We start from the raw sequence: 16,578 nt of genomic DNA, 5'->3' as shown, positions 1-16,578 counted from the left end.
TATCAAATTCTGCAGAGAAGCCAAAGAGAATCAGAGCTGGGAAAAGGCCATTTGATCTGGCAATTTAGTGGAATGATGACACGGGAAGCTTAGCCTTCAGAGGGCTTAAAGGCATAAGAAGAAATGAAGTGGAGTCACTGACTGTATAGATGGTTTTCTCAAGGAACTTACCTGAGAAAAGGGAGAAAGTAGAGTGGGATAAAATATAGGGCAATAGTTAGGAATGATGGTTGGATCAAATAAGAGTGTTTTTAAGGATAAGGTAGGCATAGGAATGTCTACAGGTGGCAGGGAAGGAACCAATAGATATGGAGAGATTGAAGAGTAGAAAAGTGCTTCTGTTGTTCCAAGCTGAATATTCTACTGAGGTTTTTTGTTTTGTTTTGTTTGTTAACAAAGGAGTTATGCCACAAATGGCTTGCCACATTGGTGGCAAATGGCTTGTCACTGATTTCTCTTCTATCATTAATTAGGCTCAGGTTTTCAGGGTATGTAATTTTAACTGTTAAGTTTTACAGTTGGCTTAAAAACTATCAATTCCACAAATACAGAATGGGGAAGTATAGACACGGAAATAGTTTCTACATAAAAGATTCAGGGATTTTAGTGGATTGAGAGATCAACATGAGTCAACAATATGACAAGGTAGCCAAAAATGCTATTGATAACTGTCCTAGGCTACATTACAGAAACATCATATCCAAAATGAGAAAAGTGATAGCTCAACTGTGATCACTTGATATGGTTTTACCTATGTTCTGTTCCAAAGGTCAGAATAAAGATGTGTATATTACAGATATGGGGAATCCTATAACATCATTGTCACATCATAGTAAGAATACTGGATTAGGGAACACATTAACTAGTTATATTACTTTGCTCAAGTCGCTTTTAACTCTTCTGGGTTTCCTTGTCTTTACAATGAGGTGGTTAGCCTGATGATCTTTTTTTTTTCTTTTCCTTTCTGAGGCTGGGTCTCTCTATCTCACCCAGGCTGGAAGTGCACTGATGATCAGACTGACGCTCAGCATGGAAGCTTTAACCTGCTCTATTTCTGAACTGGGCCAGTTTAACTCCTGGGAGCAAACCATATTGGTCCTGGACTTGTTGGGACACTTGATCAGTTTAAATCCAACTACAGTTCAGATCTCCCAAGCTCTAGAGATCCATAACTTCAACCTCCCCCAGTAGCAAGGATTCTAGGCACGCCCCACAATGCCCATTTAGCTAGATAATCTCTAAGTTACCTTCTACGACTCTACCTTTCCCTGTCTCACAGAAATTTAAGAGCTGGAAGGCATGTCTAATCATCTAATCAGATGACAGGCTTTGCTGCTGGCCCTTCATTTTATAGCCAAAGAGAAGCCACCTTGCATGGATTCCGATGAGACTCCTGCCATAGGACTAAACCCTGATAGCAATGATTAGAATGACTGCAAGAGAAAAAACTGCTGCAAAAACTGTGGTGTATGATTGTGATGAAATACTGCTGTGCTATAAGAAATGAGTAGCTCAATGATCTTAGAAAAACATGGATAAACTTGCACAAAATAATGAAGCGTGAAATAAGCAGAACCAAGAAAATGTTGTATATAGTAACAGCAATATTGTTTTAAGAGCAACTTTGAGTGACTGAGACATTTTGACCACTATAAATTTGCAAATTAACTACAAAGGACCTATGAAGGAAGATACTATCTGCATCCAGAAAAAAAAAACTGATGACGTATGTGCAGAATGATTTTACATATATACATACACATACATGTATATTAACTTGTATATGTGTGTGTGTGTGTGTGTGTGTGTGTGTGTCTAATGGTAGCCATGGGGGGGAGGAGGAAAAATAGAAGAAAAAAAATTACATGATAACTTAACTATATATTTAAAATGAATAGCAAATTGTACATAATAGATTTAGTTTCATTACAATCATCTTTTTTATTATATTATGTTCTATAAATGCTTGTATTATTTCATAAGTTAATTTTTTTTTAAAAAAAGAGAAAAGACTGGTTGCATGGCACCTGCAATAACCTACTCTGAATTAGGTTAATGGCAGTGGGAACAAGAAAGATAAGACGGATGTGAGAGAGACTAGACATAGAAATGCCAGGAGCTCTCTCACTCCTGTGTGTAAGCAAGGAAGAAGAAAAAGGAGTTCAAGATAACTTATGTTTCAAAGCCAGGAGGATGGTGGAATTATTAGCAGAAATAATAAAGTTGTGAGAAAGTTTCAAAGAGAAGTTGAAGATTTGGAATTGCCTTTATAATATACTATCAGAATGAAACTGTTCATTTGAGCCAATAATACATTGGTTTCAATTTCTGCTGTATCCCTTCTGTTAATGCAAGCACCAAATCTGACTTGTTTCCTTCTGCCCTCTAGTGCACAGTTAGGGCATAGATTCTTCAAAAAGTGATTCTTCTTTGATGGAAACTAGGAATTCCTTTTAACTCCTTTTTGAACGTACATGATATCCAATTACATTATTAAAGACAATAAATGAATAATTTAAAAGAGAAAGAACTATCACTATAAGTAATATGCTTAATCTAAGTCTAATACTGAAATGTAGCATGTGTAAATGTATACACAGAACTGCCTAAAAGTAAAGCTATCTTAGATTCCCTAATAAGATTTCTTCAAATATGAGGCTTCTGTGTTAAAGTATAAAAAAAATGCTTGATCAAAAATACTATATCTGTAAAACACAGAACACCCCTCACTCACCTCACTCCTGGAACTTAAGTTTTCTACTTCTCAGTTCCAATAATACACATAATAAAAAGGAAATCAAATAATTAAATTATCAGATTGGTGTTGAACAAATTTTAGGAGTATAACTTTTGTGACTAGAAACATTAAGAGTTTAGCCTTCAATTATCCTGATTAGTATCTTATATCCATTTTTTCTTTTGTGTATAATAAAACTATTGACCACTATGTGTAAAAACATGACATCCAGTGGAGAAGAACTGACATTACAATAGTTAAAATGAATGGGACATCTTTCATCTTTAGCAATGAGCATATCTCAAGTATGGAATTAAGAATATTTGTTAAAGCCATATATTTAGAATTTGGCCCCACTTTGAAGTCAAATTAATTCTAATTCTCTGATTCTTCTGGGCAAGTGGCTTAACTTCTCTAGACCTCGGTTTCTTCAACTGTACAATGAAGGACTTGGATTAGCTAACTTATGAGGTCCCCTCCAGCTCTACATCTTTGATCCTAGAGCACTTACTCTAAAACCATAAGTATTAAGAATGATCTAGTTTCATTATATCTCTAGTTCTTAGAGATTTTTACCAAACTTTACCAAAAAGGGGGGGGCAGGGGAAACTGGTAAGTCAATCCAACTGCTATTAAGTCCTAAAATACTATCAAAAATAGAGATGTTAAAAAAAAGAAAATTTTATCCTCAGGTATGTCACCTTGATCAAATTGGAGAAAATTTTAACTACAAACCTCAGTTTTCCTTCATGTTAAATTTAAGCCTAATATTTTATAGAATCACTTAGGATACTCTATTTTCTAAAAGGAACATTATATTAAATAAAGCTTTTAATAATTGAATGTCATGTGCCAGGTACTGTGCTCAACACTGGAAATACAAATATAAGCACAAAGAATGACAGTCTCTACCCATAAGAGGCTTACATTCCAATGGAGGAAGACAACACATGAAAGAGGGCAAAAAACTGGGGGAAGAAGGTAACTCACAAGGATTACAAGTAAGTGTAGTTGGTTATTTCCTCAAATGGAGATTAGAAAGAGGAACTCATCAATCAGACAAAGAAGCCAGAGAGGTGGAGGTGTATATAATGTGAAAGATACCGGGGAAGAAGTAAAAAAGTAGTCCTGTGAAATTGGGAGCTGAGTCAGATTAGGAGTGAATATGATAGGCATGGGAAAGCTAAGTGGCTCAGTGGATGGAGTGCTGGGCCTGAAATCAGGAATACTTATCTTCCTCAATTCAAATTTGGCCTCAGATATTTACCAGCTGGGTGACCCTAAGGCAAGTCACTTAACCCTGCTTGCGTCAGTTTTTTCATTTATATAATGAGCTGGAGAAGGAAATGGTAAACTACTCCAGTACCCAGACAAATGAATGATGGAGAGAAAGAGAGAAAGAGAGATAAAGGAATGAGGGAGAGAGATAGAAAGATGTTTATATACTAAATTCCACTCTGCAGTAGATGCCCACACAGTCATCCTAAGTATTCATTTGGACACCACCTACAAATTTGCTGTTCCTCCTGTGCTCAATCAGGCAAAGAAATACCAGCCAAGTTCTTCTAAGAGTTTGTTTTGTAAATCTAATTCTTGGCTTTCAAATACCAGAAAGTCTGGTGATCAAGGTGATACACCCATATTGTTCTTGTACTGGCAAGCCTAAGATTCACTGGATATGCTTTTTTGTATTTTTATTAAGTAATACCTCCATATTTAAATTAAAAATGTTACAGCTCACTCTCTTTTTTCCTTTCTCTTTTTTAGATACCTTAATAATTTTTTTTAACTGAGTATGATGCTGGGAAAAGTGCTGGAGCACCAAGGTAAAATTCCATTACTGAGGTTTATCTTATTTTTGACTATGGAAAATTCAGTTTGCTTCAGTATGCTCATCTGTAAAATGGGAATGATAAACTCTTCCCTACCCAGCTCATATTTCGATAAAGTTCTGTGGTTTAGCATTATAAACAATACTGTGAGCTGGGTAGGGAAGGTTTTATTGTTCCCATTTTACAAATGAGCAAATTGAGAGGTCTCAAATATCACGGTGAATTAATTTCTACAATAAATAAGAGTGAACTAGAAAGAACCGTGGAAATCTCTTGGTCCAGCTTCTTCACAAGGAGACTGATTACCCACGAGGTGAATTGATTTGCCTAAATTCTCACAAGTAGTAAGTGAAAGAGTTAGCACTTGAACCCAAGTCAGAGGCTCATTTTTTTTCCCCATTTCTTTACATTCTGGTTTAGCACAATTTAACCTCCAAATTAGCATTAATGTAATATTTGAGAAATCAGGTTTACAATAAAAAACACATATATCCATATTCCAGCAATTAAATCATATTGACTTTCTATATCACAGCATAGAGATGTCTGTATGGCAAGTGCTATAGTGTTAAACTCATATTAAGTTAAAAATGCCATCAAGTCAATGTTTCACTAAGTCATTGTCCAATGTGAAATTTAATGCTACAAGAAAATTCAATGCTAGAAATATTTTCTTTGTAAAACATTAATCATGACATAGCAAAAATGCTCATGTGCAGCAATTTTAGAGTACAATAGGTTCCATTTCATTCCAAGTTTTAAGAAGCCCTCTGTATCCTCAGGTAAACAATACAAGGGTTCCATCAGTATATTTCAATCCCATGGCCAAGTTGCTTTAGCAACCACTGCATTTATATATATATATATATATATATGTATATGACCAAAAAGTACTCAGTTTTTGGACACAAAGCCAAGATATGCCTTTGAATAGTAATCAAAGAGTCTTAAGATTTGGAAGGAACTTCAGAAACTTTAAGCATAACCCACCCATATCTGAACAAGATTTTTCGCTACAATGTGTCTGAAAAGCAGTCAGTCATTCAACCTTTGCTTTAAAATATTCTCTGAGGGAAAAAACCACAACATTCTAAGAAAATCTAGAGGAGGATGCAGAACTGACTTAAACAATACCCAGTGTGAAATATCCTTACACCGACCTAGATCAAACAATCAATAGTCCATGAATAAACATTCATTGAGTACTTCCTATGTGTCAGTCACTGTGCTAAACACTGGGGATACAAAAAGGGGCAAAAAACAACCCCTACCTTCAAGGAGTTTACAATCTAATGGAGAGGCAAAATGCAAACAAATATATACAAAGCAAGTTATGTACAGGATAAATAGGAAATAATTAACCAAGGGAAGGCACTAGAATGAAAGGCTTCCAGAAGGCTTCCAGTAGACGCTGGAATTTCAAACTCATCCGCAACCTTTAGTCTTAGAGCAATGCAGGGGTTTGGTGGAGGGGGAGCACTGAGAGGTTCAGTCACTAGCCCAGGGGCAGAACAGTGACCTAAATAGTACAGGGAACACCCATGGTGGAATCTCCCTACAAGGACATAGATCAAACAATCAATAGTCAATCAACAAATCCTTACTAAATAGTAGTAGAAATAGCAATACTTACTAAATAGTAGTAGAAATAGCATAGTCTTCCTCATTCCAAAGTCAGACCTTTACCTATCCAAAGCTGACTCTCACTCATCTCTTGAATACTTCTAATGATTAGAAAGTTTTTCCTTACATTAAGCCAAAATCTGCCTAGGTGCAACTTTCAGTGATTATTTTTAGTTCTGCGAAACTTAATCTCTCAAATAACAGCCCTTCAAATACTTGAAGGCAGCTACCATGCTCCTAAATCTCTACCATGTTAAAAAGCCTCAACTCCTTCAACTAATCCTTAATGAGGTAGCCCTTCATCATCCTGGAGATCTTAACTCTGGGCACTCTCTAGACAATCCATTTCCTTCCAAAACAGGGGTGCCTAGAAGTGAACACAATACTCCAGATGTGGTCTGATAGGGCAGACTACAGCTGAACTATCACCTCCTTAGTCCTGTACACAATTTTCTTAAGGCAGCCTAAGAGTAAGACTAGCATAGTAGATAATAGAACTAGCCTCTGAATCAGGAAGACTTGACTTCAAATACCATCTTTGACACATATTAGCTGCATGATCCTGGGCAAGTCCAGTCCCCCAGGAAATATAAGTGCTGCCCTAGGTAGAGGAAGTTTCTTAACTGAGCAGTTTCCCTGTATTAATCAAATCACTGAGTTTGGCTTTTTTGAAAAGATATACATTTAGCAGTACCCTATCTTAAACTACATTATAAGGCAGTAATTATCAAAACTATCTGGTACTTGCCAAGAAACAGAAAGGCGGATCAATGGAATACAGTAGACATACAATTTACAGCAGTAAATAAACATAATAACCTTATATTTGACAAGTATAAAGACTTAAGATTTTGAGTTAAGAATTCATTATTTGGTAAAAATTGTTGGGAAAACTGGAGAGCAGTATGACAGAAACTGGGCATAGACCAACATCTTAACACCATTTATCAAGATAAGGTCAAAATGGATACACGACCTAGATATAAAGAGAGATATTACACAAAAGTTAGAAGAACATGGAACACATTACATATCAGATTTACGGACAAACAGTTTGTAAAAAAACAAGAGATAAAAAGCAAAGTTAAGTGTAAAATGGATAATTTCAATTACATTAAGTTACAAAGTTTTTGTACAAATAAAATAAATGTAACCAATATCAGAGGGAGAGCAGAAAATTGTGGGAAAATTTTATAAACAGTTTCTCAGATAAAGGTCTCATATTTAAAATATGTAAAGAACCTTGTCAAATCTATAAGAGTACAAGTCATTCCTCAATCGCTAACTGGTCAAAAGATATGAAGAGGCAGTTTTCCAGTGAAGAAATCAAAACAATTTATAGTCACATGAAAAATGCTCTAAATCATTACTGATTAGAGAAATGTAAATCAAAACAACTCTGAGATATTATTTTACAACTACCAGATTGGCTAAAATGACTGAAGGGGAAAGTGAAAAATGTTGGAGGGAATGTAGAAAAACTGAGACACTAATTCATTGTTGGTAGAATTGTGAACTGATCCAACCATTTTGGAGAGCAATCTGGAATTATGCCAAAGAGTTATTAAACTGCCTACATGGGTGGAGAACATGTGGCCTCGAGGCCATATGTGGCCTTCTAGGTCTTTGGGTGCGACCCTTTGACTGAGTCCAATTTTTACAGAACAAATTCTTTTATTAAGCGGATTTGTTCTGGGAAGTTTGGATCAGTCAAAAGACTGCACTTGAGGACTTCTTAGAGGCCACAAGTTCCCCACCCCTGGATTTGACCTAGCAATACCACTACTAGACTTATTTCCAAAGATGATTAGAAAAAAAGGAAAAGAACCTTATACATTCTAAAATGTTTATAGCAGCTCTCTTTGTGGTAGCAAAGAACCAGAAATTGCAGGGATGCCCATCAATTGGGGAATGGCTAAACAAGTTGTGGTATATGATTGTGATGGAATACTATGCTGTAAGAAATGATGAGCTCAGTGATCTTAGAAAAACATGGAAAGACTTGCACAAAATAATGAAGAGCAAAATGAGCAGAACCAAAATAACACTGTATACAGTAACAGCAATATTGTTTTAAGACTGACTTTCAACAAATAAGTTATTTTGACTATTATAAATACCCAACTGACTATAAAGGATATATGAAGAAAGATGTTATCTGCATCTCCATGCACTATTGCAGAGATTCTTTATGCATGTGCACGCGCACATACGTATGTGTGTGTGTGTGTGTGTGTGTGTGTGTGTGTGTGTGTGTGTGTGTGTGACATCGACCACTTTGGCAGTTTGGCGAAGTCTACAGACCCCTTCTCAGAATACTTTTTAAAAAATTCATAATTTAAAGAAATGCTAAATTTAGAAGTTAGTAAAATTAAGAGACATATTTTTTTCTCCATCAAAGTTACACACTATTTATGAAATTTATCTTTGGACTTCTTGCATGGGGAAGGAGGGTTCCATGGACTGCAAATTAAAAGCCCCTCCTCTCTGGGTTGAACCTTCCAGTTTGATATTGAGAGGTGAGGCATATTCCCTACAGCAAAGAAATTTGGCTGAAAGAGTAGGCTGAATGAAGAGCGCTTTTCTCTCAGTACAGTTTCCTGAGAAATCAGTCTGGAACTCCAAACTGCTGAGAATCTGCCAAAGAACAATGAATCACTTTGTGAACAGATGAATGACCAACTGGGATGAACTATACTTGGGAAATCACGCAGTGCTTTCAGTGACCCCAAGCCACTCTGAAACAAAACACCACCAATATCCTTCTGAGGATTGATCATACAATGCCATAATCTATAAAAAGTCTTTAAAAAAATCATAATTGTGGGTTGCTCACAGATGAAGGGAGGAGACATGGTAGGAGAAATAGACTGGAGTGTATTACCAGGGACATAGTACAAGCCACAAAAAATACTGAAGACATCTAGAAAAGGAGGTAGAAGTATATATCAGGAAAGAAGAACAAGGAATAACAGCACTTGTACTACATGGGTATTCCAAGATACTCTTGCGTATGGTGAGACCTAGGGGAAAATATCTAGCACATCAGGTAGCCCTCCAGTGAAGAATTTAAAGGACAGCATGAACAGGAGTTACACAGGATCAAAAAGTGAGGATGGGCTGGGACCTGCACCATTAGAGGGAGTATACACATTAGTGAAATAACAAATCCATTAAAGAATTCAATTGTAATCATTCAAAAAGTATTCACTTTTAGCTAATTTTCAAATATGACAACTCATAGAGGAATCTAGTACACATTTCCCAATTTCCCCAATGGGACAAATGGAATGGTAGCCTGGCATCAACAGTGAATTCCAATGTTAATGTGATTGATGCCTGAGGGCAATTCACATCTGGTTTGATTAAATTTCCATTTTGAAGAAAGGGGAAGTAACTTGTTCAGGACTTCAATGACAGAGTATATTTGCAAAAAAAAAAAGTACTTTTTTTTTCTATTAAACAGGTGAAAGATCTTTTCCAACATTCTTTTCACTATCAAGGAGTCCAGTAGAGCCAATAGTAAAGTGGTTAAATGGTTAAGTGATCAAATCAGAAGTAGAACATTACAGATGAATATCAGAATATCAAATTATCAGTGTCTCCAAAGCATGCCTTTTCTGGCATATGCAGTAATCAATCTACAAGAATGTGTTAGGTACCTACTAGATGAAAGGCATTGTGATGATACGATAAACCTAGTTTTTAACTTTTTTGCTCTTATTTTTCTTCATATATTTTAACAGGTAGTAATAGTTAACAACACATCCTTTGTTTAGGCAGCAGGATAGAACAATGAATAAGGTGCTGGGCCTGGAATCAGGAAAATGAGGTTAAAACCAGCCTCAAACACTTACTAGCTTGTCTGACCACAGGAAAGTCACTTAACCTCTATCTGCCTCAATTTCTTCATCTGTAAAATGAAGACAATAACAGCACCTACCTTCTAGGGTTGTTATGAGAAACAAATGAGAGCGTAATTGTAAAGCACTTAGCACACAGGGCTTGGCACATAGTAAGTGCTATATAACTGTTAGCTATTAGCATTAATAATATTATCAATAAAAGTTAATGCTAATATTTATATTAATTCAATAATTATTTAGCTAAACGTTGAACCAAATCACATTATTCGGTATGAGACTATAGTGACTCTAAAGTAGTATCTACTTAATATAAGAACAAGTCCAAATTAAAACATAAGCAATTTTTTTTAGAAATACAAAATATGAACACAAGGTTGTATTACTAACTGCATAGTGACATCAATACATATGTTGTAGCTGAAAAGTGAAATAAAATGATCTCACCTTTTTCTTTTTGTTCTGGATCATTTGTTTTCACAATTGTTTCTGAAAGATTATAGAAAAAAACAAGAAACATTATGAAATTCAGCATTCAACATCTCAATGAGTAAAAATAGTTTTTTAATCTCTTTGTGAATAGTGATGACTTCATTCAACCCCCTAGCACCTAGAAAGGTACTTTGCAAATAGTAGAAGCTTAATTAATAAATACTTGACTGAATTTCATGAAAAATGAATCTTAAGTAAATAAATATTCTCTTGATTCTGAACTTTTTAAGCAGGAAATTTACTCAAGTGCAATGATACTATGCCCTCAGAGGCAGCTAGGTGGTGCAATGGATAAAGCTCTGGGCCTGGAATCAGGAAGACTCGTCTCTCTGAGTTTAAATATGGCCTCAGACACTTATTAGCTGTGTGATCCTGGGCAAGTCATTTAACTCTGTTTGCCTCAGTTTACTCATCTGTAAAATAAGCTGGAGAAGGAAATGGCAAACCACTCCAGTATCTTTGCCAAGAAAACCCCAAATGCAGTCACAGTCAGACACAACTGAAATGACTAAATAATAACACTATGCCCTTACTATAAGCGTGCAATTTGAGTGAAGCCGTAAAGACAAAGGAAAACATACAACTGACCAAGGTTTAATTTCTTTTCATAGTCATAAGAACATTTTCATAATATTCCCATAAGTGAATTTTAGTACAGGTGGCATGACTATAGCATGATAGGTCTCTACAGGTCTAAGCTATGCACAAATTGCAGTCATATTATACTTAAGGGCAGCAGGAAACAAGGAAAGGAATACAGGGTTTGGAGTCAGGACCAGGGTCTGAATTCTGCCTCTGCTCATTACTACCTGTATGAGCTTGAAAGAGTCACTTAAAGAAACTGTTCTCACGTGTACTTGTTACTGCACTGTTGAATATCGAAACCTTGTAAAGAACATCGTTCTTTCTCCCCAGCCCAACACACACCTGTACCCAGGATGGTCAACAGCTCATCTGAGTGTCCTTTTCCACCAGGACATTTCTCCTCAGTTACTACTGCCATTCAAAAACAGCTTGACAGAAAATAAGAATCTTTTAGTCCAGTCATATTAACAAAAGATTTATAGGAAAGTAGGTGTCACCTTAATTCATGTGCTTAGTTCCAAACATAGACAGCTTGAATGGTCTTAGAGGAATTTGTTAGAAGCCTTCAAATACTTCCAGTTTCTCATTAAAATCTGAATGCTCCTCTTAAAAGAAGGCAGTTAGTTGTCTCTTAAAGGCTGATCCTTTTTGGGCTAGCCCTTACCTTTAGTTTTTAGCAAAAACTTCATTTAAGTATTGGAATAATTTTCAGAGCATCACCTGTTGCAATGCTTACATCTTTCCAAGTGCTGAATTCATGTTTCTAAACCTCCTCTATTATTTAACAGCATGGATCCAGAACCCAGGAAGACCTAAGCATCCCGACTTCCAGATCAGGATTTATAGATATACCGTATTAGAAGTTGTTGTATCAGAAGTTAAGTACCTACTGTGTTGCTATGGAATAAGCAAACTGAACTAGGGAGCCTTTGCAATGGAAAACTAGAAACCCAGTTTTGAATCCCTAAGCCAGGCATATACAATTTGTGACCCAGGGGCCACTTGCAGCAGGTCAAAGGATTTCCTCTACTTCCAAAGAATATTTTCCTCTACATTTTTCCCAGGCCGCCCAAAATCCTTTGGTTTGCTGCAGGTTGTGCAGGCCTGCCCTACACTGTTACTAGCTCTACAGGAGAAACTCTCTGGAACCCAATTCTCACATCTGTAAAACAAGGGAGTTAAGACTACATCACATCTCAGGTCTCTTTTTATTTAAGTCTTTTACTGTATAATCTTAAAGCTTAATAAATCTATATACAGAGAAAGTGATTTCTCTATGAGTTTAGTATACATAAATTTGTGCTTGCAGCCACCACTTCACTGAAACAGACTGTTAAATTTGTTAAGGATCTCAGAAAAATGTCTGCTCTAATCCACTCATTTTCAGAGGATGCTGAAGCTCAGGAAGCTAAAATGAAATTTGAGAGGCCGCACAAAATGTGGGTGGCAGTCATCTAGGTCTTCTGACACCAAGTCCAGGACTTTTTGCTCTGTATCACTCTGAGCTGGGTTTTTTCTTTTTTAATAGGTAAGGAACGTGATGCTAAACAACGGTCAAGCTGTGGATCAATATAGTAGGCTCATGTTGTTTCATGCATGGAAACAGATTGCAATAACTCTTCCTCATCACAAGCTTGGCTATGCATCTCACAAATAGGGTATAAGGCAGACCATACAACAGTTTGGGAATGGGTCCATGCAAATCTATCAGTTAATACTGGAACACTCCAAAAAAATCGCTTTTCTTGACTATGGCTCACCAGCATTACATATATACGTGTGTGTGTGTGGTGTGTGTGTGTGTGTGTGTGTGTGTGTGTTTGTGTATGTAATGTCACAGAATATCATTTGGGCAATAAAGACACAAAAAGTTTTAGAACTTTTGTGAGAAGTTCCTGAGACCCCACAGAACTTCCTTGCTGACTAAGTTCTGTCTTCCTTGGTTTCCTGCTCTGTAAAATGGGAATCATATCACCTATCTCCCAGAGTTTCTGTTTAATGTTTTACAAACATTAAAGTACTATGCAATGGCTTGTTGCTGCTTTTGCTGTTATCCTTTAATATCCTTGTTTTTGATTTTTGCCTACCCTTACCTTCCTGGACTACTTTTTACCACCTTGGAGACTGCTTTCCTGGAGGAGGGGGCAGTTGTTGGATATCTTTTTATTAAAGGAATAGTTTATTTGAACTCTGATGTCTAAGGAATCCACTAGATGTGGAACCAGGCCTAGGATCTGAATAAAAAAGCAACCAATTCTGCAAAGTCTCCAGAAATGATGATGGAAAAACTCCAATAAACTCAACAATGGTTTAAAAGAACAATGAGAGTTCATCAAAAATTAAAAAAAAAGATAAGGAAGAAATCAACAAGTTGTAACTTAGCTTTCACAGAAGACATTACTGTCCATCGACATGACAATATGTATCAATTTCACAACAATATTTTAATTTTTTGAAATCTATACCTTCTAGTGAGCAGAACCAAGAGGACTTTGTACACAATAACAGCCACGTTATGCAATGACTAATATTATTAAAATGAACCCTTCTCAGCACTACAAGGATCTAAGACATCTCCAGATGCCTCGGGATGGAAAATGCTGTCCACATCCAAAGAAAGAACTATGGAAATCGAATCGCTATCACTTATTTTTACCTTCTGTTGAATTTTGTTTAATCTTTCTGATGGTTCCTCCTAATGGTTTTAATTTTTACTTACAACTTCACTAATGTGAAAATATTTAACGGGAATGTAAATGTAAAGCCTATATGAGATTGTGTGCTGTCTTGGGGAGGGTGGAGGAGAGGAAGGGGGAGAAAAATTTTCAATTCAAAAGCATATGGAAGTGATTGTTGATAAATCAAAATAAATTAATAAAATTTAAAAAAAGAAAAAAAAAGAAATCTATACCTTTTATAAAGTTCTAGCCTAATGGAACTTTTATTTCCCTTCAAAATTCCCCATTTCTATAACATCAGAATTATCCTGGCCTCTTAACTCCACTTCAACTTCCATATTCAATCAGTTGACAAGTCTCAATGATCCAACCTCCACCACACCTCTGTCATTTATTGCTTCAATTGACAAGCATTCATAAATGTCAAGCACGATGTAAGGTGTACTGGGAAGACACATACAAAAATGATACTTTCCCTGCCCTCAAGAAACTTACATTCTATCCAAGGGAGAAAACATGTACTTCATATAGTAAATGGATCAGAAAAGACTTCATGTAGAAGGTGGTGCATAAGCTGAGCTTTGAAGGAAACTAAGGATTCTAGGTGGTTGAAGTGAAGAGGGGGTTCATTCTAAATTTGGAGGATATACAGCGCAAACGCAAAGAAATGGGAGATGAAATGTCTTGTGTGAAGATCAATAAGGCTAGTTTGCATGAATAGTAAAGAGTATAAAACAAAGTACTGTAAAATTCGACTGGAAAGGTAGATTAAAACCATATTGTGAAGGTTTTAAATGTCAAACAATGGCATTTTTATTTCCTAGAAGCAATAGGGTGCCACTGGAATTTACTAAGAAGGAGACACAGCCAGATCTGTGCTTTAGTAAAACCACTTTGGTAACTATGGGGAGGATGGACTGAAGAGAGAGTAGAAGCAAAGGAGACCAGATTAGGAGGCTGCTGGAATAACTAGGCTACTGGCCATGGAATAAAGAAGAGATAAATCCAAGACATTGTTGTGGTAGAATTAGTGAGCCTTGGCAGCTGTTTGGATGTATGAAGTGAGGTCTGGTAAGGGTCAACGATGACTCTGAAGTCGACCAACCTGGATGACTAACAGGATGGTGTTGCACTAACTAGAAACAGGAAAATTTGGAAGTGGGGTGAGTTTGGAAGGAAAAGATATGTTCTTTGTACAGGTTGAATTTGAGATGCCTATAGGACATCTATTTTAAAATGTGCTTATCATTTCTCACTTGAACTATAAGTCTCATAGTTCTCCAGCTCCTAAAGTGATTTTCTTAAAACACAGATCTGAACCATGTCTGTCTGTGTCAATCTCTCTCTCACATACACACACATTTCACATGTACACACAAAAAGTAGCCACACATGCACATACCCTTATCCCTAGTAATATACGAGATTGTCAGCCTGGCATTTCAGACCATCCACAATCTAACTCAAACCTATGTCTTAGTTCATACTACTTCCCTTCATACATTCTCTATTCCAATCAAATTAGCCTCCCTCCTATTCCCTTTCCCAGCTTTGTACTTTTGCACAAGTTGTCCCCCATGCCTGGAATGCAAGCATTCCTCAACTCTAGTTTTTTGGGTTTTATTTAGGTTTTTTTAATTCTTTTTCTAAATTTAAATTTATTCTTATTTATGAAATAAAATAAGCATTTCTATAACATAACACAATAAAGATGAATACACATGAAACCACAAATTCACTATGTACAACTTCCTCCTTTAGACACAAAAGGGGGTGTGTGTGTATCTCTCCTGAACTCTAACTTGTGGAGTTCTAGCTTCCCTCAAGACACAGCTTAGGCACTACCTTCTATACAAGCCTTCTGATCCTTACCATTATGGACAATCTCTCCCTCCTGAAATTATTTTGCACTATTTGATCATTGTATGTATTATATCCTCCTAGGAAGTTTCTTAAGGTCAGAAAAAGCTTTGAATTTGCCTTTGTACTGCTAAACTAGTCTAGAACAAGTCCTATTATATTTATTAAGCATCTACTATGTACAAAGCATTGTGCTCAGTTCTGGGGATAAAAGAGAAAAAACTTAGCATTTCCTGACCTCAAAGAATTTTATATTCTCCTAGATGGGGAGAGGAACAGATACAAAATGTACAGATAAGTAAATATAAGGTAATTTAAGGAGGAGTATCACACTTATAGATGGGAGGGTCAAGGAAGACTTGATAGAGGATTCATGAATTTGCTGAATCTTTTTTTTTAAACCAAGAGCCATGGCCAAGAATCTCTTAAATTCAAAAATACATTTTTTCAAAGTTTCTAAGTTTTACAGTTAACTCATGATCTATTCCCCAAATTAACATTTTCTTACAACTAACATGAAGATAAGCCATGAATACGTGGCAAATATTTTTGCAAAATAAATATCAGTGTGTTCTGAAAAGGTTCCAATAATTACAGCTTCACTGGCAATAAACACCTCCAAAAAGAAAATATGTCCTATGGGAGATATATACCCTAATCATGTTAGTGTGAATTACTTTAATCAGATTAACACCTAATCAAAATTGATATCAGTCAGGACATTTTTACTAGGGGCAAATGACTGGACTGTGATAAGTAATTGTAGATAGCCAGAAGACAGCATAATGAAACCAACCATCTGGAAAAGCAGGGGGAAAAAGCAACAGGAAATGTAAGAATAATTCAGGAAGTGAGATACTCGGGAAAAGACATTGCATATTTTATAATTTTGCCTAGGACCCATGGGG

At 36.2% G+C, this 16,578-nt stretch overlaps 1 protein-coding gene across 5 annotated transcripts in view; it reads right to left on the bottom strand.

The window, feature by feature from the left end:
- Positions 1–16,578, bottom strand: part of ASPH (aspartate beta-hydroxylase) — a 257,979-nt gene that overhangs the window by 121,736 nt on the left and 119,665 nt on the right. For all 5 annotated transcript variants that reach the window (XM_078153392.1, XM_078153393.1, XM_078153394.1 and 2 more), the window contains one exon: positions 10,503–10,544. In XM_078153392.1, the coding sequence (XP_078009518.1) occupies positions 10,503–10,544 (42 nt within the window). The remainder of the gene's footprint in view (positions 1–10,502; positions 10,545–16,578) is intronic.

The sequence above is a fragment of the Phascolarctos cinereus genome, unplaced genomic scaffold (genome assembly GCF_003287225.1).
Source record: "Phascolarctos cinereus isolate Bilbo 61053 unplaced genomic scaffold, phaCin_HiC Scaffold_4;HRSCAF=312, whole genome shotgun sequence".
Classification (NCBI taxonomy): Eukaryota; Metazoa; Chordata; class Mammalia; order Diprotodontia; family Phascolarctidae; genus Phascolarctos; species Phascolarctos cinereus.
The sequence above is the reverse complement of the archived record's forward strand: the minus strand, read 5'-3'. Positions and strand labels throughout refer to the sequence as shown.